The following is a 26169-nucleotide window of genomic DNA, read 5'->3' as shown; positions in this document are numbered from 1 at the left end:
TAAAATAATAATAATAATAATAACTTTGGTCTTTTGTTCTCACCCTCAGGTGTAGTGGGTGTGCTCCTCAAGTATGTGACACCCCTGACAATCGTCCCCACAGTGAGTCTGGTGGGTCTCTCACTCTTTGAGAATGCCGCAGAGGCTGCAAGCAAACATTGGGGCATTTCGGTGAGGTAAACTATCCGTGGAAACTTTCAACCTATAATTCCTGTCTGGGGACCTAGGGGACCTTAAATAGGGAGTAGACCAGCTTAGTCTGGCTGGGGGACTTTAAACAGGGAGTATACCAGCCTGAATTTCCCATGCTAAAGAAATAGCAAAGGTTGAGTGCGAAGGGCATCCACTCGTAAAATTTGTAGCCAAAACCAAATGTCAGCCCAAAGCAATCACCCTTGTTAGGGACGCTGACCCCATCTGAACACTGGAAAAGGCGAAGAAAAAAGAAGATTAGGTGACGAATTCAAATTTTAGATCACAGCTATTTGCAAATGTTTTTTTTTTTAATCCAAAAGAGCCTCAGACAAAAAATTCTCTATTTCAGCACCATCATCATGCTGACGGTATTCTCTCAATGTCTGAGTGAGGTCAAGTTACCCGGTATCAACTATAGCAAAGAAGAAGGATTTAAGATCGTGTGGTTCAATCTATTCAAATTGTTTCCGGTAAGTTTTCGGGCCCTGTAGGTATGTAGGTATTTAGCTAGGTATTTCTATTAACGACGAAATTAGGAACAAGGAAATTCTAAAGTTTATCATTGTGAGGATAAAATTCCATACCTCGGCTGGGATTGAACCCACGCCCTCCTGTTTACCAGGCGAGCGCCTTGACCACTACACCGAGGCAGGATAATAATTGTCCTGTATACAGATTTAATATATCGAACCTTTCGAACATTAAAGGGGTTTAATGCATCAATTAAAACACTTTATTTGAAACTGTTAACTGTTAATGGAAGTAGGACCCAAACGATTAAGTACAACCTATATTATTAGGGACTGTTATAAATGAATTCATTATTATTAATGAGAAGGACTAGAAAGATACACTTCAATAACTACTTTATAACTGTCATATGTCTACAACTTGTTAAAGTACTAAAGTGAGTACATTAACCTTAGTAGGTAGGTAGGTAAAGGTATCCTATAAGTAGGTCGTAGGCACTGAAAATGTCTAATCTAGGGACCGTGGCGTATATACTTTTTCGGGGGGGTCAATAGATTAGGGGGGGGTTCCAAATTATAGGCCCTTTAAATCAATCCCTATATGGGTGGTATACTAAACGCCAGAGTCTAGGAAAAGAAGTTTTTCGAAATGTGGAATGTGGGTTTGTGTTATGACATCTGATTACGTCGACCTACTTATACATATTTCAAACAAAAAAAAGACAATCTATCAGTAAGTCTAAAGCTGTGTCCACACATAGTTGACGCCGGCGATCGATGTCAACTGAAACCGTACACTGCCTCGACAAGATAGATTCACCTCGTCGATCGAAGAAAAAAAAAAAAAAAAAAAAAAAAAAAAAAAAAAACAACAACAACAACAATAACAACAACAACAACAACAACTTTATCATTAAGTCTAAAGCTGTGTCCGCAGGTCCGCACATAGTTGACGCCGGCGATCGATGTCACCTGAAACCGTACACTGCCTCGACAAGATAGATTCACCTCGTCGATCGAAGGCGTCCCACTATGTGTGGACACAACTTATCTGTAAGTATTTAGTTGATGCTTATCACACGAAATCAATTGAGTGTTGATAGTCCGAATCAATCAATGATTAATTATGTACTTCATGATTCACTGACGCCTTTTACATGCTTATCACACGAAATCAATTGAGTGTTGATAGTCCGAATCAATCAATGATTAATTATGTACTTCATGATTCACTGACGCCTTTTAATTAAAAATGTGTTCAGTCAGTTCAGTCTTATCTTTATCCCAATAGTCCTAAGCACTCGAGTCAAAAGTGTGCAAGAATAAAGGGCCACTTTTGTCGTTTGAAGAAAAAAAATCGTGTCGTGCGTAGTGGGAACAATCTCATTTAAATTACATTACCTACAGGACATTCGGAAAAAATCGGATTGTATCAGGAGTCTGGTTTGTAGTGTCTTTGGTCAGTGACTATTTGAATTAAGCTCGTAATTAGTGGGTTACCCAATAAAAAGAAACTAAAAAGATCGTAAGGCCTGTCCAATCTGTCTATCGTCCGAAGTTAAACTTAGATGACCGGATATGAATAATAACACGCACGAGGAAAATTCTCATGTGGTGAGTATTAATTTGGTCTTAGGAGTAAGTACCTACATATAGGTAATTATAAATTTTGTACATAATTATAACACATTATTTAGGTAATAATGTTAGGTGCTTAACATAAATATGTATTTCTTACATAATTATATTACATTTTATGTAGTAGGAGTAGGTAGGTCCATTATTAAATATAGGTATGCATTTCGAGCTTCTGCGTTCCTTGTGTTAGCAATTAGGCATACTGCTATTAAGTTATTATCTCTTAATGTGTGAGACTGTGTCCAAACCAGATTTAATGTAAATAAAGCATCTATAAAATACAGGGTGAGTTCAAAGTTCGCCCCCTTTGGGTTCACTCCAGACAGGGCATTCGTCGTACCTAGTTTCTAAAAATTGTAAACGTAGCACTCTCTTTGTAGTCCATGTCAATTTTTTGCCGCACTAAGGGTTTGTTGAAAATCTTCAATTGGTACGGAGAGTATTTTGGATGAGTATGTCCACACCGTCCATCGATCGACGTCGACTGAACCGTCCACACACTTCTCGACAACATAGATTCTCCTCGATCGACGGCCGGTCGACTATGTTTGAACACATCTTTATATTTTATTCTACAGAATAATTTTATTAAATAATTATAGGTGGAGGCTACTTATATTATAAGAGGGTGGAAATTGCACAAGGTAGGGGGAGAGTGGAAAAGGAACAAGCTGGGTCCGTCCCTCCGGGAATTTTTTAGCCCGTAGTTTATTCGATCGTGGTTAAAGAATACCTATGTACCTACCTAATTTGTAGTGTCACATTTGTAGTAGGTTTGGATAAGTCCTTGTAGTAGGTTTGGATAAGTCCTTCTATGGGGACAGACAGACAGACCGACTGACAGACACCGAAGCGAATATAATAGTCCGTCCCTTATACCTTTTAATTACTATTTCTGGAGGTCCTGGGTCCACGCGGTCTTTTAGAACCCGGCGGTAAGGTAAGGCGTAAGTAGAGGCTGTTCACCAAATACTCCAAAGTGGGTGGAACTTTTTTCACTCGCCCTGTATCACTGCTGTACACGTGCTCTCATAATTCTCACGCATGTTTACTATTTGCAGGTGCTGGGCTTGGTAGATCAGAATGGCCACTCCAAATCCAGCGAGAAAATTGAAGACAGACCGGATATTACGTACGGGATAGACGATGTTCCTCCGTGGTATCTGTGCATATTCATGGCATTGCAGGTGAGACGAAAAAAAAGAAGAAGGTTTGATACAGGAAAAAATGTTATAACGGAGGTCTTCTTCTTCCTCCCTCTTCTTCGCCTTTTCCCGTGTACATACGGGGTCGGCGTTTTTCGTTAGCCTCTCAATCAGCCCTAACTAGGATTGTTTTGGGCTGACATTTGGTTTTGGCTACAAAAATTAGGAGTGGATGCCCTTCGCAGTCAACCTTTGATATTTTTCGTTATATAGCAAGGGAAGATGATTATAATGGATGTCTTATCGTCCCGAAATCTGTACTTTAAATGTTGATATGAAGATAATACATAGGTACATTTAGAATTCTAGACTAGACTACGGTAGGACAGAAGAGTCCGTTTTTTGCCAGCAGTTCTAGAAGAGTCTCATTGGTTGTAATCTTATACACACTATACTTTCATAATTTATCTACTTGGTCATATAACATGTGTAGAACGAAATGTAGGTACATACGTATACGTAGGTACCACCCACCTTTTACTTTTTTTTGTCAAATCTGTCAAAGTGTGTAAGGATACCTTTTGCGTTGGCTACGTACTTTCTAGGTAGGTATGAAATGTACAAGATCAACCAAACCCTATTATTGGGCAGCATTGAAAACACGTCTTAATTTGCAGGTGCTCGGCTTGGTAGATCAGAATGGCCACTCCAAATCCAGCGAGAAAATTGAAGACAGACCGGATATTACGTACGGGATCGACGATGTTCCTCCGTGGTATCTGTGCATATTCATGGCATTGCAGGTGAGACGAAAAAAAAGAGAAGAAGGTTTGATACAGGAAAAAATGTTATAACGGAGGTCTTCTTCTTCTTCGCCTTTTCCCGTGTACACTGTACATACGGGGTCGGCGTTTTTCGTCAGCCTCTCAATCAGCCCTAACTATATAGGGTGATTGTTTTGGGCTGACATTTGGTTTTGGCTACAAAAATTAGGAGTGGATGCCCTTCGCCCTCAACCTTCGCTATTTCGTTAGCAAGAGAAGATGATTATAATGGATGTCTTATCGTCCCGAAATCTAATCCCTATAAGGGGCCAGGATAAAAGAAAACTATTCGTCCCGAGAACGAACCTTATCTGTTAAGGATAAATTTCGCCCCGGGCGGGAATCGTACTCGCGACCTAGCGCTTACAAGGCAGGCCGCGAGTTCAATATTTAATATGATTCTCTGTGTACCTATTAGGATAAGCAGACAAATATTTGTATAAATAGAGATTGCAGTACTCGATTTATGAGTAGTTTACATACATCATACTTGAGAAAACTAGGGCACTTATCTTGTAAAGAAAAATGTCAACACCCACCTTCAACAGAAAACTAATTTATATTTTTCATTTATTTTTCCAAGAGTTTCATAACTTCCAAATATAATTTTGATAGATATAATTTTGATAGATATAATTTTGAGAAAAAGAGGTCAGGATAGGAGAAAGCCAGCCGTTCCGAGAACGAAGCTTATCTGTTAAGGGTAACGTTCACCCCGGGTGGAAATCGAACCCACGATCTAACGCTTACAAGACAGGGTTTCGGATTCCGGATAAGAATCTACTCATTGAAAGTCCTGTCAGTAAAATTATCTTGAAAGTCCCGGGCTATCTGTCAACTTACCTCTAAAATCCCTCCATCTGTAAAAGTTATCTTGAAAATCTTGGGCTATCAGTGAAGTTATGAAGGTTTCGGATTCCGGATATGAATCCACTCCATTTAGGGATTTTATTTGAATCCGGAGAATTTGGATTTGAGTTTAACTAACCTTTTATTCGTTTCCCCAGCATTACCTGACCATGATAGGGGCTATCGTATCCATTCCATTCATTCTGACACCAGCTCTGTGCATGCGAGAAGACGATCCAGCTAGGGGCCACATTATATCCACCATGATATTTGTCACGGCTATTGTTACCTTTATACAGAACACGTTCGGCTGCAGGTGAGTGAGATATGAATAACCGGATTTTTTTTTCTTTCCGAACCTACATGACTTACTTGACTTGTGTCCTGTGATCCCGAGGGGGACGTAGGGCCGAACCTACATAATACGTACAATGAATATGCGTGGCAACTGTATTGAGGGAACGTAACGTTTTGAAAGATCGTAACGGGGGCCCCGTTTAACTTTGCGTGGCAACTGTATTGAGGGAACGTAACGTTTTGAAAGATCGTAACGGGGGCCCCGTTTAACTTTGGGACCCCAAATTTCAATCAGAGACGTGCCTTGATTTAATGAAGATGTGTACCAAATTTCATCAAAATCAGACCAGGTAATCGAGAGTTATAGCGGAACATACAAACAAACAGACATCTAAACCAAATGCAAAACGGTCGAGTTAAAACATAGACCTCACAATCGTTCGGTCAAAAATGTGCATCAGTGTACTCAGTCCTCAAAAGGTATCTAGTGTCTAAATACAATAATTTATTATTTATCTTCCATCATTCATGATAGCAAAATACACATGTTTGTATAATTGAGGGATAATAGTTCGCGCTCTTAAAAAAGGCCCGTCCCCACTTGTAAGTTTTACACGACTTTTTTCCAAATGCCCTGGTAGGCATTCTAATTTATATGAGTGTTCCCGTTACACGACACATTTTTTTCCCCGAAAGCGAAGGACACAAAATGTACTTGTAGGCAATGTAATTTAAATGAGAGATGTTCATACTACACACGACACGATTTTTTTTTCGAATGCCCAGTGGGAACAGGTCTTTAGGTACAGGTTAAGTAATTACCTTATCAGTCTTATCTTACTCAATTAAAGATAAGAAAGATGGAGAAGAGGATCATGAATCAGAAAAGTTGAAGTTCACGGTGGTACCTGTCCCAGGACAGATTTACAACTATATATATATCTTATCTCATAAATCTTTAGATGGAGTTCGATTGAACTGTTGTTACCTACCTACCTACCTACCTACTACTACTTAAGCATAAGCACGATTAATGTTGGACATTAGATTGTTAAAGATAATGAACGACTAGAAAGAAATCGACTTCTATTGACATGGGGGAGATAAGGTTAATCCCTAGGATTAGGTATGAAAATAATTAAGACATTAAGGTACGTTACCATCAGTACCTGAACGTTACCAGTATCTGACCTAGAACAATATGCCACGCGCTTGGAAACCTCGATTTCTTCTTCGCCTTTTCCAGTGTTCATACGGGGTCGGCGGTTTTCGTTAGCCTCTCAATCAGCCCTAACTAGGGTGATTGCTTTGGGCTGACATTTGGTTTTGGGTACAAAATTTTACGAGTGGATGTCCTTCGCACTCAACCTTTGCAATTTCTTTAGCAAGGGAAATTTCAGGCTGTTATGGCTCCCTGTTTGAAGTCTCCCAGCTAGACTAGGCTGGTATGCTCTCTGTTTAAAGTCCCCCAGCTAGACTAGGCTGGTTTACTCCCTGTTTAAAGTCTTGGGTACAAAATTTTACGAGTGGATGTCCTTCGCACTCAACCTTTGCAATTTCTTTAGCAAGGGAAATTTCAGGCTGTTATGGCTCCCCGTTTGAAGTCTCCCAGCTAGACTAGGCTGGTATGCTCTCTGTTTAAAGTCCCCAACTAGACTATACGAGTACATGCATATTTTATATTTTCAGATTGCCAATCGTGCAAGGCGGCACCATTTCATTCCTAGTGCCTACGCTGGCTATCCTACATCTCCCCCAGTGGCAATGTCCGGCTGAAGAACAAATGAATAACATGACCAGTGAGGAGAGAACAGAACTGTGGCAAGTTCGAATGAGAGAGCTGTCAGGGGCCATCGCTGTGTCTGCCCTCGTGCAGGTGTTTATTGGAGTTTTCGGTAAGAGAAATGAAGTATACAGAGTGTTCGAAAAGTCTTGGAACCCCTTGTATAAAGGTACACACCAGCACACCACACTTATGTTGGAAAATGGAAATATCGGAAGACAATGTTGTATGACAATCTTTCCTACTATTAGTTTAGGTTCATTCCCAGTGGGAATGGCAACTCTGAGGAGGTAAGTTTTTCTCTCCCCGAGTATGGGTGTGGAGAGTTATATGGATATGAAGAAACTTGTGCAGTATGGATTCCAATGGTTGCAGCGACAAGGCTCTGCCTTTAGTATACATATGATGATGTGAGGGATAACCCCTTTCAACATCCCCATCCGTGGCACAAGCTCTGCTTATACGGGTGGGTATACCACTTATAAGAAAAATGTGTGTTCTGAGTTTTTTGTCAATCAAATATAAATGGAAACTTATTAAAAAAAAAAACACCTAAAGTACAAGGTGGCCCAGTGTTACTTCCAGACTTTGTACCACTTTGCTTGATGTCACCCGTCCGATTGTACCACTTCAGGGTCACTCGTCCGATACCAACGCACAACGATGCTTAAGGCCAGCCACTCACTATTAGTTAGACCTGACAGGTACACCTGATCAGGTCTGCCTGTCAGGTCTACCTGATGAGCACACACTCTCAGGTAGACCTGACAGGTACGGCTGAAAAGGTCCATTTGTCAGGTCTACCTGATACCTGATGAGCACACACACTATCAGGTAGACCTGACAGGTCCGCCTGTCAGGTACGTGATAGTGATAGTGAGTGGCTAGCCTAACATTAGTGATCTCTCGGAAATTAGTTCATTCAATGCCCCGCTGGACTGACTCATATTTTTACCTTTTAACCCATACTCCCCATATTTTTACCTTTTAACTGGACTATTAATCTACAAATCTCTCCAATTTCTTACAGGTGGAAGTGGACATCCTACATTCCCTTCATGCCAACTTACCATCCAAAGAAGAAAAATTAACAAGTGTTCAAATGTGGCTCTCTCTGATCTCAACAGCAAAAGACGTATGTATCTAACTGGACTACTTCTGAGGAGAGGCGTGTAAATATTTGTATAATGTTCGATACCTCAGGTTGGAAAACAACCCATTTCAGACTGAAAGCAAGACTTCAAGTTGCTTTAAAAGCAACTTGAAATTGAAGTGCTATGTTCTCTGTGGAATAGAGGCAGAGTGTATTCGTCTGAAGGAGTGTAACTGATTTTAAAATATGACTAATAAGGAACTTTACCTATAATATACGTATTTATAGAATTTTCTACTGATTTTTCCCACTAATTTCATGCAGTCTTCGTGTTTTAAACTTGTATCAAACTTGTGACAAAAGGATTTTAAATTATGCATAATAAATAAAAATGTAAAACCATCAAATCTAGTTTTACTTGCAATGAATATTTCCGTTATAATTTGCGACGGTATCAGGGATATATCAATTAAAACAGCAGTAATAATGTAGGTACCTACTCTCATCTCTTTCTCTCTCTCTCCTAAGGTGTGTCATGATAATGTGGGGAATCTGCGGTCTACTGACGCTTACAGAGGCGTTACCTAAAGGTCATCCAGCCAGAACTGACGTCAAGTTGAGGATTCTGGAGGACTCCTCCTGGTTCAGAGTACCTTATCCAGGTAAGTACCCCAGTAAATTGAAGTTCGCACTTCTCAGGACTTTAGATTTCGGCCAGAGGCGCTCAAACTTGACAGAAAAATTAAATAAATCATGTAGATCAAATGTGTCCCAGGGCCGGGTTCCCAGAAGGTACGGTTCGACCACTATTTAAGGCCATAGTTTGAAAAAAGCTTAAAAAGAGTTCGCATTTCTCAGGACTTAAATTATTAAAGTTCTTATATGAATTCCAGGACAATGGGGCACACCTACAGTGAGTCTCTCAGGAGTGCTGGGTATGTTGGCTGGTTCTCACCCTCAGGTGTAGTGGGTGTGCTCCTCAAGTATGTGACACCCCTGACAATCGTCCCCACAGTGAGTCTGGTGGGTCTCTCACTGTTTGAGAATGCCGCAGAGGCTGCAAGCAAACATTGGGGCATTTCAGTGAGGTAAATTATCCGTGGAAGCTTTATTTTTTCCCAAGTTTAGTCAATTTTAACAATTCTATCAGCCAGCCTAGTTAGCGCACCTGTCTCGAAAGCGCTAGATTGCGAGTTCGATTCCCGCCCGAGGCGAGCTTTTTCCTAAACAGATGAGGTTCGTCCTTGGAACGACTGGCTCTTTCTCTTATGGCATCCTTCTTTTTTCAATTTTGGGATTATAAAACCTCTGTTGTTACACTTCTCTTTACCAAACTTTTTTTTAATTCAAAAGACAAAAAAAAAAAAAAAAAAAAATCCATTTCAGCACTATCATCATGCAAAAAAAAAAAAAAAAAAAAAAAAAAAAAAAATCCATTTCAGCACTATCATCATGCTGACGGTATTCTCTCAATGTCTGAGTGAGGTCAAGGTACCCGGTATCAACTATAGCAAAGAAGAAGGATTCAAGATCGTCTGGTTCAATCTATTCAAATTGTTTCCGGTAAGTTTTCGGGGTCCTGTAGGTAGCTATTTAGCTAGGTATAGGTATCTAACGGCGAAATGACAAACAAAGCAATTTATTCTTAAGTTTATCATGGGATTCAAAGGAAAAGTATTGTCAAAGCTAATGCAAATATGACATCAAAGAGGGGAGTTTTAAACTAGTACCAATGTGATCTACTTGTGTGGCGTAATGGTCAAAGTTACAGCACCCGGTCATAACCGAGCAATGGAACTTTATCCATATTTAAATACCGTTTAAGAAGAAACATTTCTGTCGGTACCGTTTCCGGTCCTCTTTTTCCCCGAATTTATATAAAATCTTCGGTCCTCAGGTTTTGCTGACCATCATGATAATGTGGGGAATCTGCGGTCTACTGACGCTTACAGAGGCGTTACCTAAAGGTCATCCAGCCAGAACTGACGTCAAGTTGAGAATTCTAGAGGACTCCTCCTGGTTCAGAGTACCTTATCCAGGTGAGTACCCCAGTAAATTGGAGTTCGCACTTTCAGGGCTTTAGATTTCGGTCAGAGGCACTCAAACTTGTCAGAAAAATTAAATAAATCATGTAGATCAAATGTGTCCCAGGGCCGGGTTCCCAGAAGGTACGGTCCGACCGCTATTTAAGGCCATAGTTTGAAAAAAGCTCAAAAAGATTTGGCATTTCTCAGGACTTTAGATTTCGGCCAAGGACGCTCAAAATAGATAAAAAAAAAAATATATAAATTTTGTAGGTCATGTGTGTCCCTGGGCCGGGTTCCCAGAAGGTACGGTTCGGCTGTTAATCAGGGCCAAAGTTTGGCTATTTAGGGATATACCGAGGAAAAAGCTCGAAAGGAGTTCGCGCTTTTCACGACTTTACCTTTAGCCCAATTTCGCTGAAACTTTGCAGAGGGATTCGATAATTTATGTAGACCAGAAATGTCCTTGGGACGAGTATCAAAAAATGTACGGTTTGGCCGCTTTTTAAGGCCATAGTTTCAAAAAAGATCAAAAAGAGTTCGCATTTCTCAGGACTTAAATTATTAAAGTTCTTATATGAATTCCAGGACAATGGGGTACACCTACAGTGAGTCTCTCAGGAGTGCTGGGTATGTTGGCTGGCGTCCTTGCCTGTACTGTCGAGTCCATCAGTTACTATCCCACCACTTCCAAGATGTGCGGAGCTCCCCCACCCCCAGTGCATGCTATCAACAGAGGCATTGCTATAGAGGGATTGGGTACAGTCCTGGCAGGATTGTGGGGCAGTGGTAATGGTACCAATACGTTTGGAGAGAATGTGGGGGCTATTGGAGTCACCAAGGTGAGGGAACAATTTCAACGTTTCCATTGAAATACAAGGATTTTAGCAGAAACAACTGCAAAAGAGAAGGCCGTTTATTAAATCCAGTTAGAACTTAAAGCTTTAGACAATAGTGAATGCTGTCATTGAGATTTTAAAATATTTAATAAATCTAAATAAAATAAAAAAAATAGTTTTTTTTTCTTCTTTAAATTGGCTTCTGTGAATAAATCAACAACAGGCACCGCCCTCTAAGAAGTGCTAGACCAAAAATCTAGCAACGTTGAAAAACAAAATTTATTTCCATTATTATTTTCTTATCTTTTCAAAAGTGGATTTCACCAATATTTTTTTCAGCTCCTAGAAGGCCTGTTAATCTAACAACCTGTTAAGTTCCATTTGATTTGTATAGACTTAACAGGGCTGTTAAGCTAACAGGCTGTTAGGAGCTAAAAAGAAGGTTGGTGAAACTTAACACCATTTGCTTTCCTACAGGTAGGCAGTCGTCGAGTTATCCAGTACGCATGCGCCCTCATGCTTCTACAGGGTATCATCAATAAGTTTGGAGCCGTTTTCATCATCATTCCCGAGCCGGTGGTTGGCGGAATCTTCTGTGTTATGTTTGGCATGATTGCCGCTTTTGGTAAGTCTTTGGCCAGCCATTCACTATCAGGTAGACCTGACAGGTACGGCTGAAAAGGTCCGAATGTCAGGTTTACCTGGTACCTGATGAGCACACACACACACTATCGTTTGGCATGATTGCCGCTTTTGGTAAGTCTTTGGCCAGCCATTCACTATCAGGTAGACCTGACAGGTACGGCTGAAAAGGTCCGAATATCAGGTTTACCTGGTACCTGATGAGCACACACACTATCAGTTAGAACTGATTCTATAAGGTATACCTGACACCTGATCAAGTCTACCTGATAGTGAGTAGCTCGCCTTTGTTTGGGAGATGTATAACTGATCCGTGACATCCGAGGTCCGACAGTAAATTTTCCATATCTCCACTCCTGATGCACATAATATAAATAAAACAACAACTTTTGGTAGTGATTGAAATAATGAAATTGATATATCAGAATCTTGTGTAAGAAATTTCATTGCTCTCCAATAAAAGTAGTTTTTTAAAATATGTATCAGTCGTAAACGAACATCTTATCGGTGCACTTTGGCGCATTTTACTTTGTCGGATTTTTCTGAGTTAAATGCTGAATACGAGTAGACATTGTAAATTTCTAAGGTCTCCTTTAACATGTATCAGTCGTAAACGAACATCTTATCGGTGCACTTTGGCGCATTTTACTTTGTCGGATTTTTCTGAGTTAAATGCTGAATACGAGCAGACATTGTAAATTTCTAAGGTCTCCTTTAATCTTTAACTTCTGCCATTTAACCGATTTTTCCAATTTCTTTTTCAGGTTTGTCTGCCTTGCAATATGTCGACTTGAATTCTTCCCGCAACTTGTACATCATTGGATTTTCCATGTTTTTCTCTCTGGTAATAGGAAGAAATCCTCTTAGGCTAGGACTTTATTGTCTGCCTTGCAATATGTCGACTTGAATTCTTCCCGCAACTTGTACATCATTGGATTTTCCATGTTTTTCTCTCTGGTAATAGGAACAAATCCTCTTAGGCTAGGACTTTGCAAGTCCAATGACCGCGAAATCAGGGCCAATGGATGATGAAACAATGCCCGAGTACAATTTCTTTTTCAGGTTTGTCTGCCTTGCAATATGTCGACTTGAATTCTTCCCGCAACTTGTACATCATTGGATTTTCCATGTTTTTTTCTCTGGTAATAGGAACAAATCCTCTTAGGCTAGGACTTTCAGGGCCAATGGATGATGAAACAATGCCCGAGTGCTTTGTCCTCGGCCTCCTGTTGAAATTAGTCCCAGCGCAGTTACAAAGAACACGGTCTTTTGAAAATAAGACTTTGTAGTGGATTAGAAAGATCTTTCTGGTGTTCTCGTGTTAACCTGACACTAAATGGGAAGTATTGTTTCTTCTCGCCGATCTGATGAGAGACATACCACGGGATGGGCATGCTACTACACAGACCACATGAGTCTAATGTAACAGTTGTTTCATAAAATAAAGACGGCGGTGAAACACTCATGACTTTCTATTTCAGGTTCTGCCCAAGTGGATGGTTCACAACGCAGACGCTATAAGGACAGGTTCGGACATTGTAGACAGTATTCTAACTGTTCTGCTTAGCACAAGCATTTTAGTAGGCGGAATGCTGGGATGTCTTCTGGACAATTTGATACCAGGTGAGAACTTGGACAATTTCAGTTGTTGTTTTAGCGGCTTTAGCTTTCGCCGAAAGGTGACGGCAGAATAAAGAAAGAGATCTTTTTGTATCAGCCATATATGTATGTACAGTGTACACCGGTGTGATGGTCTCTAGCCATGTTTAATTGGCTCGTCCTGAACCGCAGTCAACCATCGTGAGGACTTGTGCTTGGTCTTTAAAAGGAGAGAGAACCCTTTGAAAAACTGCCAGCTAGTTAGGCTGGTTAGGGTTAGGTGTTCTCCTGCCTGTTTATAGTCCCACAGCCAGACGCTAGTCTACTCTCTGTTTACCGTCCCCTAGCCAAACAGATTCTACCTCTTATAATGATTATGTGAACATAAAATTTGCATTTATTACAGGAACCCCAGAAGAGCGAGGTCTCGTGGCTTGGGGAGAACAGATGAAGCTGGTATCAGAACCCACCGTACATGGAGAATATAACACGTTCGATTTCCCAGTGGGAATGGCAACTCTGAGGAGGTAAGTTTTTCTCTCCCCGAGTATGGGTGTGGAGAGTTATATGGATATGAAGAAACTTGCGCAGTATAGATTCCAATGGTTGCAGCGACAAGGCTCTGCCTTTAGTATACATATGATGATGTGAAGGATAACCCCTTTCAACATCCCCATCATCCGTGGCACAAGCTCTGCTTATACGGGTGGGTATACCATTTTATAAGAAAAATGTGTGTTCTGAGTTTTTTGTCAATCAAATATAAATGGAAACTTATATATTTAGTATACATATGATGATGTGAGGGATAACCCCTTTCAACATCCCCATCCGTGGCACAAGCTCTGCTTATACGGGTGGGTATACCATTTATAAGAAAAATGTGTGTTCTGAGTTTTTTGTCAATCAAATATAAATGGAAACTTATTAAAAAAAACACCTAAAGTACAAGGTGGCCCAGTGTTACTTCCAGACTTTGTACCACTTTGCTTGATGTCCTACACTTCAGGGTCACTCGTCCGATACCAACGCACAACGATGCTTAAGGCCAGCCACTCACTATTAGGTAGACCTGACAGGTACACCTGATCAGGTCTGCCTGTCAGGTCTACCTGATGAGCACACACACACACTCTCAGGTAGACCTGACAGGTACGGCTGAAAAGGTCCATTTGTCAGGTCTACCTGATACCTGATGAGCACACACACTATCAGGTAGACCTGACAGCGTACGCTGTCAGGATACGTGATAGTGAGTGAGTGGCTAGCCTAACATTAGTGATCTCTCGGAAATTAGTGCATTCAATGCCCCCGCTGGACTGACTCATATTTTTTACCTTTAACCCATACTCCCCATATTTTTACCTTTTAACTGGACTATTAATCTACAAATCTCTCCAATTTCTTACAGGTGGAAGTGGACATCCTACATTCCCTTCATGCCAACTTACCATCCAAAGAAGAAAAATTAACAAGTGTTCAAATGTGGCTCTCTCTGATCTCAACAGCAAAAGACGTATGTATCTAACTGGACTACTTCTGAGGAGAGGCGTGTAAATATTTGTATAATGTTCGATACCTCAGGTTGGAAAACAACCCATTTCAGACTGAAAGCAAGACTTCAAGTTGCTTTAAAAGCAACTTGAAATTGAAGTGCTATGTTCTCTGTGGAATAGAGGCAGAGTGTATTCGTCTGAAGGAGTGTAACTGATTTTAAAATATGACTAATAAGGAACTTTACCTATAATATACGTATTTATAGAATTTTCTACTGATTTTTCCCACTAATTTCATGCAGTCTTTGTGTTTTAAACTCGTATCAAACTTGTGACAAAAGGATTTTAAATTATTCATGCACTAATTTCATGCAGTCTTCGTGTTTTAAACTTGTATCAAACTTGTGACAAAAGGATTTTAAATTATGCATAATAAATAAAAATGTAAAACCATCAAATCTAGTTTTACTTGCAACGAATATTTCCGTTATAATTTGCGACGGTATCAGGGATATATCAATGAAAACAGCAGTATTAATGTAGGTACCTACTCTCATATCTCTCTCTCTCTCTCCTAAGGTGTGTCTCAATCTCAACATATTCTTCGACTATGAGTGGACAGTGGACACACCTTTACACTCTTCCTCTCAAGACTTCAAAAGTAATATTCCGTTTCATTTATCACTCACACTCGATTTGTACTGTGAAGGTCGCGGGTTCAGTCCTTGGTGACGGCGTGCATGGCTCCGGCTAGATACTCGACATTGCCCCTATTGACGGCACCCAGGGATATTCGCCCGTCATTGGTCAGATGGACACTGTGCTCCTTAATCAGCTTCTGAACCTGAAAACATTAAAATATGACATTGTTAATGAAAAATTTGAAATTTTCAGTAGAGTTGTTAAGACGAGAGGCATACTACGGCATGGGCTTGCTACGAAACAGAACACACAAGTCTAATATGATAGTCGTTTCATTGCTACGAAATAAAAACGGCGGTGAAACACTTTTTTTAATACTAAACTGAGCCAGCCTAGTTAGTTTGGACTGTTTTGACTTCAGGGTAGCAAGCCTGCCATAGTGAGCGCTAGGTCGCGAGTTAAGACGAGAGGCATACTACGGCATGGGCTTGCTACGAAACAGAACACACAAGTCTAATATGATAGTCGTTTCATTGCTACGAAATGAAAACGGCGGTGAAACACTTTTTTTTTAATACTAAACTGAGCCAGCCTAGTTAGTTTGGACTGTTTTGACTTCAGGAGTTCAGGGTAGCAAGCCTGCCACAGTGAGCGCTAGGTCGCGGGTTCGATTTCCGCCCGGGACGAACTTTATGCTGAATAGATAAGTCGGAACGGCCGGCTTTCTCCTATCGAGTCTTCTATCTCTCTTCGATTTTGGGACGATAAGATCTCAGTTGCTTCAGTTCAATCTATCAAACCTCTTTGGGAAACTTCAATTTGTATGAACGCCGTGTATTTTTTCTTTTGAGTATGCAATGTGCAACATAGGATAAATTGATTTACTTTTTTTTATAACAACATGGGGAAATCCAAATTCGATTTCCGCCCGGGACGAACTTTATGCTGAATAGATAAGTCGGAACGGCCGGCTTTCTCCTATCGAGTCTTCTATCTCTCTTCGACTTTGGGACGATAAGATCTCAGTTGCTTCAATTCAATCTATCAAACCTCTTTGGAAAACTTCAATTTGTATGAACGCCGTGTATTTTTTGAGTATGCAATGTGCAACACAGGATACCTAATAGGTAAAAAAAAAAAAAAAAAAAAAAAAAAGCGAGTTCGAAATCTAGGGAGGAGGAAGGCCTGAGTTCGAACCCCTGCGCGTTTAGATTTTTACTTACCTGTGATGCTGATAATCCGGTATAGCAGAACATTCCCTTCTGATTGGTAATGTGATCCCAGTTCTTCTTGGATCCTTTGTCTAAAATTTTACTCTTCAGTTCCTCTCGAATAGATGAGATTCGGTTTGACATGCCCTTGCATTCCTCAAACCTGGAAAAACAAAGATTTTTTTGGCCAGCCTAATTAGCTCAGCGCACCTTCCTTGTAAGCGCTAAGGTTCGATTCGTGGCAGGGGCGGATTTTATCCTAAACTGAATTAACCCATAAAACATTAAAGACCTTGGTTACACAGTTGCCGTAAAGGAATTACTTAGTCTTACTCGTATTTAAACAGAATAAACAAGGTCTCGTATTTTAACTTTAATAGACTTGGAAGCAAATGTTGAAGCCATCTGCAACTCCTAAGATCTTGTCTGCGGGGCCCATGGGTACGTCGGCAAACCATGATCTAAAATGTAAAATAATACAAGTTTCAATAGGAAGAATGGGTCTCGCTAACCTTGTATATTTACAGAAGGTTCAGGGAGGCCTAATGATTGTGAACTTAATAATTGTAAATTGAATATTTTTACTTAACTTTCATCAAAAGCACACAGGACGTTCGAGGGTTGACGCGAAAGAGAAAAACTAAATGTAGACCTCAATTCGTGTTTAGGCCGAGCTTCGCGTCACGTTGATTCGATCTCCCAAAGCTAGCATGCATCTCGGCTAGCTTTATCTAAACTTTTCTCTTCATCATTGTAAAATCACAGACCTGACAGGTACGGCTGAAAAGGTCCGTCTGTCAGGTCTACCTGATACCTGATGAGCACACACACTATCAGGTAGACCTGACAGGCGGACCTGTCAGGACTACGTGATAGTGAGTGGCTAGTCTAACATTAGTGATCTCTCGGAAATTAGTGCATTCAATGCCCCGCTGGACTGACTCATATTTTTACCTTTTAACCCATACTCCCCATATTTTTACCTTTTAACTGGACTATTAATCTACAAATATCTCCAATTTCTTACAGGTGGAAGTGGACATCCTACATTCCCTTCATGCCAACTTACCATCCAAAGAAGAAAAATTAACAAGTGTTCAAATGTGGCTCTCTCTGATCTCAACAGCAAAAGACGTATGTATCTAACTGGACTACTTCTGAGGAGAGGCGTGTAAATATTTGTATAATGTTCGGTACCTCAGTTGGAAAACAGACCATTTCAGATGAAAGCAAAGACTTCAAGTGCTTTACACCAACTTTGAAATTGAAGTGACTAATGAAGCGACAGTGTACAGATAATATAAGTAGTCTATGTATGAGATATTCTACTGCTCGTCCCGATCATCTTCATGCAGTCTTCGTATTTTAGAAAATGAATAACAAGGAACTTATCAACTATGACCACAGGGTGATCTTAAACAACGCATATAACTAAAAATGTAAGAACATCAGATCGTAGTATCACTTGCAACACTATTACCGTCTATAATTTGCTTCATCAAGCGATCTTCATTGACAGAACAGCAGTATTAATGTAGGAATACTCTCAGTTTTCATATCACTCTCTACCAAACATGTGTATCAATCTCAACATGATTCTTTAGACTATGGTCAACAGAGGAACACCATCACACTCTTGCTCTCAACACATCAATCCGTGAGCTATTCCATTCATCGGTCACTCACGAACTCGATATCTACTGTGACATATCGCGGTTCATTCCTTGTCAGACGTGCATGGCTCGGCTAGTCTCGGCAGTGCATACTTATGGACGGCACCCAGGATGTAACGCCGTCATTGGTCAGATGGACACTGTGCTCCTTAATCAGCTTCCCTGAACCTGAAAACAATTAAAATATGACATTGTTAATAAAAAATTTGAAATTTTCAGTAGAGTTGTTAAGACGAGAGGCATACTACGCCATGGCCTTGCTACGAAACAGAACACACAAGCTCTAATTATGATAGTCGTTTCATTGCTACGAAATAAAAACGGCGGTGAAACACTTTTTTTTAATAAAATACTAAACTGAGGCCAAGCCTAGTTAGTTTGGACTGTTTTGACTTCAGAGTCAGGGTAGCAAGCCTGCCATAGTGGACGCTAGGTCGCGGGTTCGATTTCCGCCCGGACGAACTTTTCATAGCTGGAATAGATAAGTCGGAACGGCCGGCTTTCTCCTATCGAGTCTTCTATCTCTCTTCGATTTTGGGACGATAAGATCTCAGTTGCTTCAATTCAATCTATCAAACCTCTTTGGGAAACTTCAATTTGTATGAACGCCGTGTATTTTTTCTTTTGAGTATGCAATGTGCAACATAGGGATAAATTGATTTTACTTTTTATTATAACATGGGAAAATCCAAATGCTTATTTCAGGGAACGCTCCCCTATTAGGTGAGATTCTTTTTTACGGGCGCCCCCCCCCCCCCCCAAAAAAAAAGCGAGTTCGAAATCTAGGGAGGAGGAAGGCCTGAGTTCGAACCCCTGCGCGTTTAGATTTTTACTTACCTGTGATGCTGATAATCCGGTATAGCAGAACATTCCCTTCTGATTGGTAATGTGATCCCAGTTCTTCTTGGATCCTTTGTCTAAAATTTTACTCTTCAGTTCCTCTCGAATAGATGAGATTCGGTTTGACATGCCCTTGCATTCCTCAAACCTGGAAAAACAAAGATTTTTTTGGCCAGCCTAATTAGCTCAGCGCACCTCCCTTGTAAGCGCTAGGTGACAGGTTCAATTCGTACCCGGGGCGGATTTTATCCTAAACTGAATTAACCCATAAAACATTAAAGACCTTGGTTACACAGTTGCCGTAAAGGGATTTCTTAGTCTTACTCGTATTTAACCAGAATAAACAAGGTCTCGTATTTTAACTTTAATAGACTTGGAAGCAATATTAACAAACACAGTTCGATTGAAATAAACTTACCATTGAGCTTTGAGTTTAGGATCAGACAGGATCTCGGTGACTATTCTGGCACCATGGATGGGAGGATTAGAGTAGAATCCACGAATCAGGATCTTCAATTGAGACATAATTCGCTCCGTTTCGTCACTAGTTGGCGTTAGAACCGAAAATGTTCCGACTCTTTCACCTGAATTTTAAAATTAGAATTAGGTAAATACTCAAATGATCAATGATGTTAAGCAATGTTGCACGTGGTTAGTATCCGGATGGCGGATGGAGGATGGATGACCATCTGGGTAATCGCGCGCTACCGGCTTTTCCCGGCGTACTTGTTTTTTTATTATTGAAACAAAAATAATATCACAACATAAATAAAGACATCTTAAATCTAATAAAGCGTACGGTATTTGTTTTTACTTTTTGTATCCTTAAGCTATAATTTTGAGCTAAGCATTTTTCTTGTTTGAAGCTGAGAGGTGACTTTGAGCCAAGCCACGAAAATTTCGATTTCTTAGACAGATATGATTGATAGAGGCACATACGAGTATTTGACAGGTGTACTGTATAAGTAAAATTAATATGACACACCCACCAAAGTTCACGAGACTTTGGATTCGTGTATATCATATTTCTGAGGGTAACACAAGACAGATCAACACACCAGGTGGAATGTAACATTGCGTGTAAAATGCGTGAGGAGAATCTGAAAAACAAGGGAGAAAAGACAATAGTTTCAAACGGGAGTTGCCGTAAAGGGATTTCTTAGTCTTACTCGTATTTAACCAGAATAAACAAGGTCTCGTATTTTAACTTTAATAGACTTGGAAGCAAAATTAACAAACACAGTTCGATTGAAATAAACTTACCATTGAGCTTTGAGTTTAGGATCAGACAGGATCTCGGTGACTATTCTGGCACCATGGATGGGAGGATTAGAGTAGAATCCACGAATCAGGATCTTCAATTGAGACATAATTCGCTCCGTTTCGTCACTAGTTGGCGTTAGAACCGAAAATGTTCCGACTCTTTCACCTGAATTTTAAAATTAGAATTAGGTAAATACTCCAATAATGATCAATGATGTTAAGCAATGTTGCACGTGGTTAGTATCCGGATGGGGGATGGATGACCATCTGGGTATTCGCGCGCTACCGCCTTTTCCCGGCGTACTTGTTTTATTATTATTATTACTACCCCCGGTCCCACTCAGGAGGCAGGTCAACTTGTCACCACCGATTGAAGAGTAAAACCTTTGTCACTTAAAACCTTAGTAGTTATACAGTGACGTAAACATACATACATATCCTGAATCGTTCCAGTTATTCACTGGGTCGATCATCGATCTATGAAGCCTCGCCACCACCTCATATCATCAGGAGGCAGGTCAACTTGTCACCACCGATTGAAGAGTAAAACCTTTGTCACTTAAAACCTTAGTAGTTATACAGTGACGTAAACATATATGCATATCCTGAATCGTTCCAGTTATTCACTGGGTCGATCTATGAAGCCTCGTCACCACATCATATCATTATGTCGTTCAATCTTTCGACATTCGCTATAAACAAGTCTTACCATAAAGTCCCATATTCTTCGAGAAACTCTGAGCTAAACACAGTTGACCGACTTCCTTGGCGAAATATCTCAGGGAGAAAGCGTCCTTATCGAAATCCCCTGAGGTCAATCCTAAATAGGCCATGTCGAAGAAAGGATACAGGTGTCTTTGTTTGACCACTACCGCTAGCTGACGCCATTGGTCTTCACTTAAATCGACACCTGTTGGGTTGTGTGAGGAGGTTTGCAGGAACAGGATAGAACGCTCGGGCATTGCCTGAGGAGAAAAAGAATATAAATCTTGACAATCTTGGCAGTATCCTAAATTATGTTGGATTCCCTCAACTGTTCCCACTACACGATTTTTTCCAGAACGACACAAAATAGCCCTGTAGGCAATGTAATTTAAATGAGTGTTCCCAATCTGAACAGTATTAATTTCGATCATCGGGGTTTTACGCACCTTAATAACGAATTTTAATTGTGTTCAGCATATTTAAATGCTTGTCATAAATATCGTTCCCCAATTATTACACCTAGATACATTTTATGACTTGACTTGGACTCGAACCACCAACCTCCAGATCCAGAGTGCACCGCGCTAACCACTGCACCACTCAGGTTGGTTACGCACCTTAATATCTTCCATCATGCCAGCAAAGTCCAGACCGTTGGTTTTATTGTCGAAGTATCTGTAAGCTCCCACATTCAGCCTCGAGTCCGTGCAAAACCGCACATGTCCATTCCAGGTAGGTGTGGGAAAGTACACCGTTTTCACGCCGGGATAGAAACGCTCCAGAAATGCAGTCCCCACTCTGAGGGACCCACTACCCGAGATACCCTGGACTATGGCCAGCTGAAATTGAAGCAAAAAAATCTGTAAATACAAACTCATAGATAGGACATGGAAGAGCCCACGTATTATTTCTAAGCATCCAAAGGATTTTGAACCCCCAATCAAATCATGAATCATTCTTTCTGGTACAGCAGAGAGCTTCTCCACAATTTTTGTGAGTATCTCAGCATTACTATAAGTGCCTCCTACACTATTAAGTCTCATCTACTCGTATGCTCTATATTTTTACACTGGTAGCAGTACCAGTCACTGGTCGCTACTCGATTAAAGTACCTCCTCAATTGTCCTCACAAGGCTGAGTACACCCCGAACTACAAACACATAGTCGAAAAGACTCTGAAACCGCCGGGAATCCAACCCGGGACTCTGGAGTGCAAGCCTACCTAGTGTGATACCCACTTGGCCACGGAGGTTTTTAAACCCCCAATCTTTTCAGCACTGAGATACAGATATCACCCCAGTATGAATGCAGGCGATAGCAATTTAAGAACAATACAGCACACTTACTCTATTATCCTTGAAAGCAGGAAAATCTTCTCCATAAGCCAACTGAGCTGCCAGTTTACAAAACTTGGCATCTCCTCCAATATTTGCATACTCGTGATCCAAGTTCTTTTCATAAATACGTCTCTCAGCCTGGAAAAGATGAATCAAATTTACTAAAAGGAAAGAAGATGAAAACACCTTGGAAAAACAGCCCGAGGGGCCAGGAAAAACCAGCAGTACGCGGTTGCCCAGAAAGTCACCCTCCGGATACTAACAACACGCAACGTTGCTTAACTTGAGTTAATGAAAACACCTTGGAAAAACAGCCCGAGGGGCCAGGAAAAACCAGCAGTACGCGGTTGCCCAGAAAGTCACCCTCCGGATACTAACAACGCGCAACGTTGCTTAACTTGAGTTAAACGTAGGGAACTGTTGTATTCAACGTGCTATCGCAGCTGGCTAGAAAACATCTAGTGGGCAAAACATTCATATAGTTTAGTCTTTTACCTCTTTAACGCTAGGCAATACATAGGGTTTGCCATCTTCGCCACGGTAAGCTCCTACTCCAAGGTTCATTTTCTTCGGATGAGGATCTTTGTTGAAGCCTTTCAGTTGTTGTTTTAGCGGCTTTAGCTTTCGCCGAAAGGTGACGGCAGAATAAAGAAAGAGATCTTTTTGTATCAGCCATATATGTCTGTACACCGGTGTGATGGTCTCTAGCCATGTTTAATTGGCTTGTCCTGAACCGCAGTCAACCATCGTGATGACTTGTGCTTGGTCTTTAAAAGGAAAGAGAACCCTTTGAAAAACTGCCAGCTAGTTGGGCTGGTTAGGGTTAGGTGTTTTCCTGCCTGTTTATAGTCCCACAGCCAGACGCTAGTCTACTCTCTGTTTAACGTCCCCTAGCCAAACAGATTCTACCTCTTGTAATGATTATGTGAACATAAAATCGGTTACGCACCTTAATATCTTCCATCATGCCAGCAAAGTCCAGACCGTTGGTTTTATTGTCGAAGTATCTGTAAGCTCCCACATTCAGCCTCGAGTCCGTGCAAAACCGCACATGTCCATTCCAGGTAGGTGTGGGAAAGTACACCGTTTTCACGCCGGGATAGAAACGCTCCAGAAATGCAGTCCCCACTCTGAGGGACCCACTACCTGAGATACCCTGGACTATGGCCAGCTGAAATTGAAGCAAAATATCTCTAAATACAAACTCATAGATAGGACATGGAAGAGCCCACGTATTATTTCTAAGCATCCAAAGGATTTTGAACCCCCAATCAAATCATGAATCATTCTTTCTGGTACAGCAGAGAGCTTCTCCACAATTTTTGTGAGTATCTCAGCATTACTATAAGTGCCTCCTACACTATTAAGTCTCATCTACTCGTATGCGTGTTCCCAATCTGAACAGTATTAATTTCGATCATCGGGGTTTTACGCACCTTAATAACGAATTTTAATTGTGTTCAGCATATTTAAATGCTTGTCATAAATATCGTTCCCCAATTATTACACCTAGATACATTTTATGACTTGACTTGGACTCGAACCACCAACCTCCAGATCCAGAGTGCACCGCGCTAACCACTGCACCACTCAGGTTGGTTACGCACCTTAATATCTTCCATCATGCCAGCAAAGTCCAGACCGTTGGTTTTATTGTCGAAGTATCTGTAAGCTCCCACATTCAGTCTCGAGTCCGTGCAAAACCGCACATGTCCATTCCAGGTAGGTGTGGGAAAGTATACCGTTTTCACGCCGGGATAGAAACGCTCCAGAAATGCAGTCCCCACTCTGAGGGACCCACTACCCGAGATACCCTGGACTATGGCCAGCTGAAATTGAAGCAAAAAAATCTGTAAATACAAACTCATAGATAGGACATGGAAGAGCCCACATATTATTTCTAAGCATCCAAAGGATTTTGAACCCCCAATCAAATCATGAATCATTCTTGGTGGTACAGCAGAGAGCTTCTCCACAATTTTTGTGGGTATCACAGCATTACTATAAGTGCCTCCTACACTATTAAGTCTCATCTACTCGTATGATCTATATTTTTACACTGGTAGCAGTACCAGTCACTGGTCGCTACTCGATTAAAGTACCTCCTCAATTGTCCTCACAAGGCTGAGTACACCCCGAACTACAAACACATAGTCGAAAAGACTCTGAAACCGCCGGGAATCCAACCCGGGACTCTGGAGTGCAAGCCTACTTAGTGTGATACCTACTTGGCCACGGAGGTTTTTAAACCCCCAATCTTTTCAGCACTGAGATACAGATATCACCCCAGTATGAATGCAGGGGATATCTGAGTACACCCCGAACTACAAACACATAGTCGAAAAGACTCTGAAACCGCCGGGAATCCAACCCGGGACTCTGGAGTGCAAGCCTACCTACTGTGATACCCACTTGGCCACGGAGGTTTTTAAACCCCCAATCTTTTCAGCACTGAGATACAGATATCACCCCAGTATGAATGCAGGCGATAGCACATTCTTGGAGGTGACTCCGGCCATGGAAATTCTGCCGTCCTTGGTCAAGTATACGCTGTGCTCCTTGATCAACTTCTCAACCTAAACACAAAGCATGAAAAAATGAGAAATATGAGCTAAGAGAGAAATGTTTTAAACCCACCTTGCCATGAATAAATCTGTAGATTTGTCAGTACATTGCTTAGAATAGGGAATTTTTAAGTTATTCTTACTCCTTATACATCAAGGATCCCAAAAGTCACATTAGAATTTTTTCGTCCGTCTGTCACGCTCATAAACCTGTGTTTTGTCCTCTTTTGTAGGTCGCGGGTTCGATTTCCGGTCAGGGGCAAAATAATCCTACGGACCATTCGTATTCAAAACGGCTGCCTTTCTCCTATCCTGTCCTCCTTCTCTCTTTAATTTCGGGACAATAAGACCTGCGTTGTTACAGTTCTCCTGTATCAAACCCATTCAAGAGAGACAGAACCAAGATATTAATTTTAAAGCTGGTTTGGAGAATCTGAAGAATAAAGTGGACAAGGAGAAATCGGTGTTAGATGCGACCGATGGGAAACTAGGTGAGTATTCAACATTTAAAAGGAAGGATGAAGACAAACAAAATTCAGAAGGAAAGATAAAGAATGTAGATCCAATAAAAAAGATACTCAAGCTTTTTGAGGGAAAAATATCGACTGCTGCAAATGTCAGGCTATAAAGTTGAATATCTCTCGCCCGAGGCAGATTTTATCCTGGACGAATAATGTTCGTTCTCGGAACGCCTGGCTTTCTCCGTTTTCCTTTTCGATTTCGGAACGATAAGACCTTAGCAGTTACAGTTCTCTTTATCAAACCCCTTGTTTTTTAACTGAATCTGAATATCAGTGCTTCTGACTTCTGCAAAATTTTCTTTGCTAACTAAGTAATTATGTTAGAGAAAAATACAACGCCTTGAAATCCGTACGAATATCCCAATGTATTGACAAAGAGCTGTTGTGTTTAGTAATTCTATAAACTCCTTTTTTTCTAAACAAATTTTCCACCTTATATTCCTCAGACACGCAAGCCTGTACAAGCGTGGATAAACTGAGCTCCACGAGTGAAAAATCTCTCACTGGAACTCCTTCCCA

General features: G+C 40.9%; 2 protein-coding genes and 1 long non-coding RNA gene across 8 annotated transcripts in view; 2 read left to right on the top strand and 1 right to left on the bottom strand.

The window, feature by feature from the left end:
• The window catches only part of LOC103524188 (solute carrier family 23 member 2), a 17334-nt gene extending 2100 nt beyond the window's left edge, over nt 1-15234 (top strand). For 2 of the 6 annotated variants that reach the window (XM_017449516.2, XM_008489196.2), the window contains 12 exons: nt 3365-3490; nt 5280-5437; nt 7108-7313; nt 9256-9382; nt 9737-9857; nt 10192-10333; nt 10907-11160; nt 11635-11782; nt 12564-12643; nt 13281-13422; nt 13805-13925; nt 14810-14870. In XM_017449516.2, the coding sequence (XP_017305005.1) occupies nt 3365-3490; nt 5280-5437; nt 7108-7313; nt 9256-9382; nt 9737-9857; nt 10192-10333; nt 10907-11160; nt 11635-11782; nt 12564-12643; nt 13281-13422; nt 13805-13925; nt 14810-14870 (1686 nt within the window). Of the gene's footprint in view, nt 1-2000; nt 2280-3364; nt 3491-4125; nt 4252-5279; nt 5438-7107; nt 7314-9255; nt 9383-9736; nt 9858-10191; nt 10334-10906; nt 11161-11634; nt 11783-12563; nt 12644-12861; nt 12942-13280; nt 13423-13804; nt 13926-14809 lie in introns of those variants that run through there. The other 4 variants (XM_017449518.2, XM_017449519.2, XM_026833327.1 and 1 more) reach the window with 4 other exon arrangements.
• LOC113473880 lies at nt 7461-8701 on the top strand. The gene is made up of 2 exons (XR_003395684.1): nt 7461-7491; nt 8232-8701. It is a non-coding gene; the product is annotated as an uncharacterized LOC113473880 (long non-coding RNA).
• Nucleotides 15235-15331: 97 nt separating the features above from the next.
• Nucleotides 15332-25513, bottom strand: LOC103524202 (aspartate aminotransferase, mitochondrial-like). Its single transcript, XM_008489212.1, has 13 exons — nt 25484-25513; nt 25061-25141; nt 24173-24394; nt 23515-23736; nt 23061-23186; nt 22575-22703; nt 21846-22067; nt 21233-21488; nt 20524-20689; nt 20250-20263; nt 19679-19844; nt 19258-19408; nt 15332-15738 (listed from the first exon to the last, which is right to left on the bottom strand). The coding sequence occupies exons 1-13, from the start codon at nt 25511-25513 to the stop codon at nt 15613-15615; spliced, it is 1911 nt and encodes a 636-aa protein (XP_008487434.1). The 3' UTR covers nt 15332-15612.
• Nucleotides 25514-26169: the final 656 nt, after the last annotated feature.

Source organism: Diaphorina citri, unplaced genomic scaffold (assembly GCF_000475195.1).
Source record: "Diaphorina citri unplaced genomic scaffold, Diaci psyllid genome assembly version 1.1 scaffold88, whole genome shotgun sequence".
NCBI lineage: Eukaryota > Metazoa > Arthropoda > Insecta > Hemiptera > Psyllidae > Diaphorina > Diaphorina citri.
This window is presented reverse-complemented; position numbering and strand designations above follow the sequence as displayed.

Excerpts from the sequence above, each read along its gene's own strand:
- LOC103524202 (XM_008489212.1), bottom strand. The coding sequence starts at position 25,513 with ATGGGTTTGATACAGGAGAACTGTAACAAC. Across the intron at positions 23,737-24,172 it reads GCATGATGGAAGATATTAAG|CTGGCCATAGTCCAGGGTAT; the intron begins GTGCGTAACCAA and ends CTTCAATTTCAG. Across the intron at positions 15,739-19,257 it reads CCGGATTATCAGCATCACAG|GTTCAGAAGCTGATTAAGGA; the intron begins GTAAGTAAAAAT and ends TAATGTTTTCAG.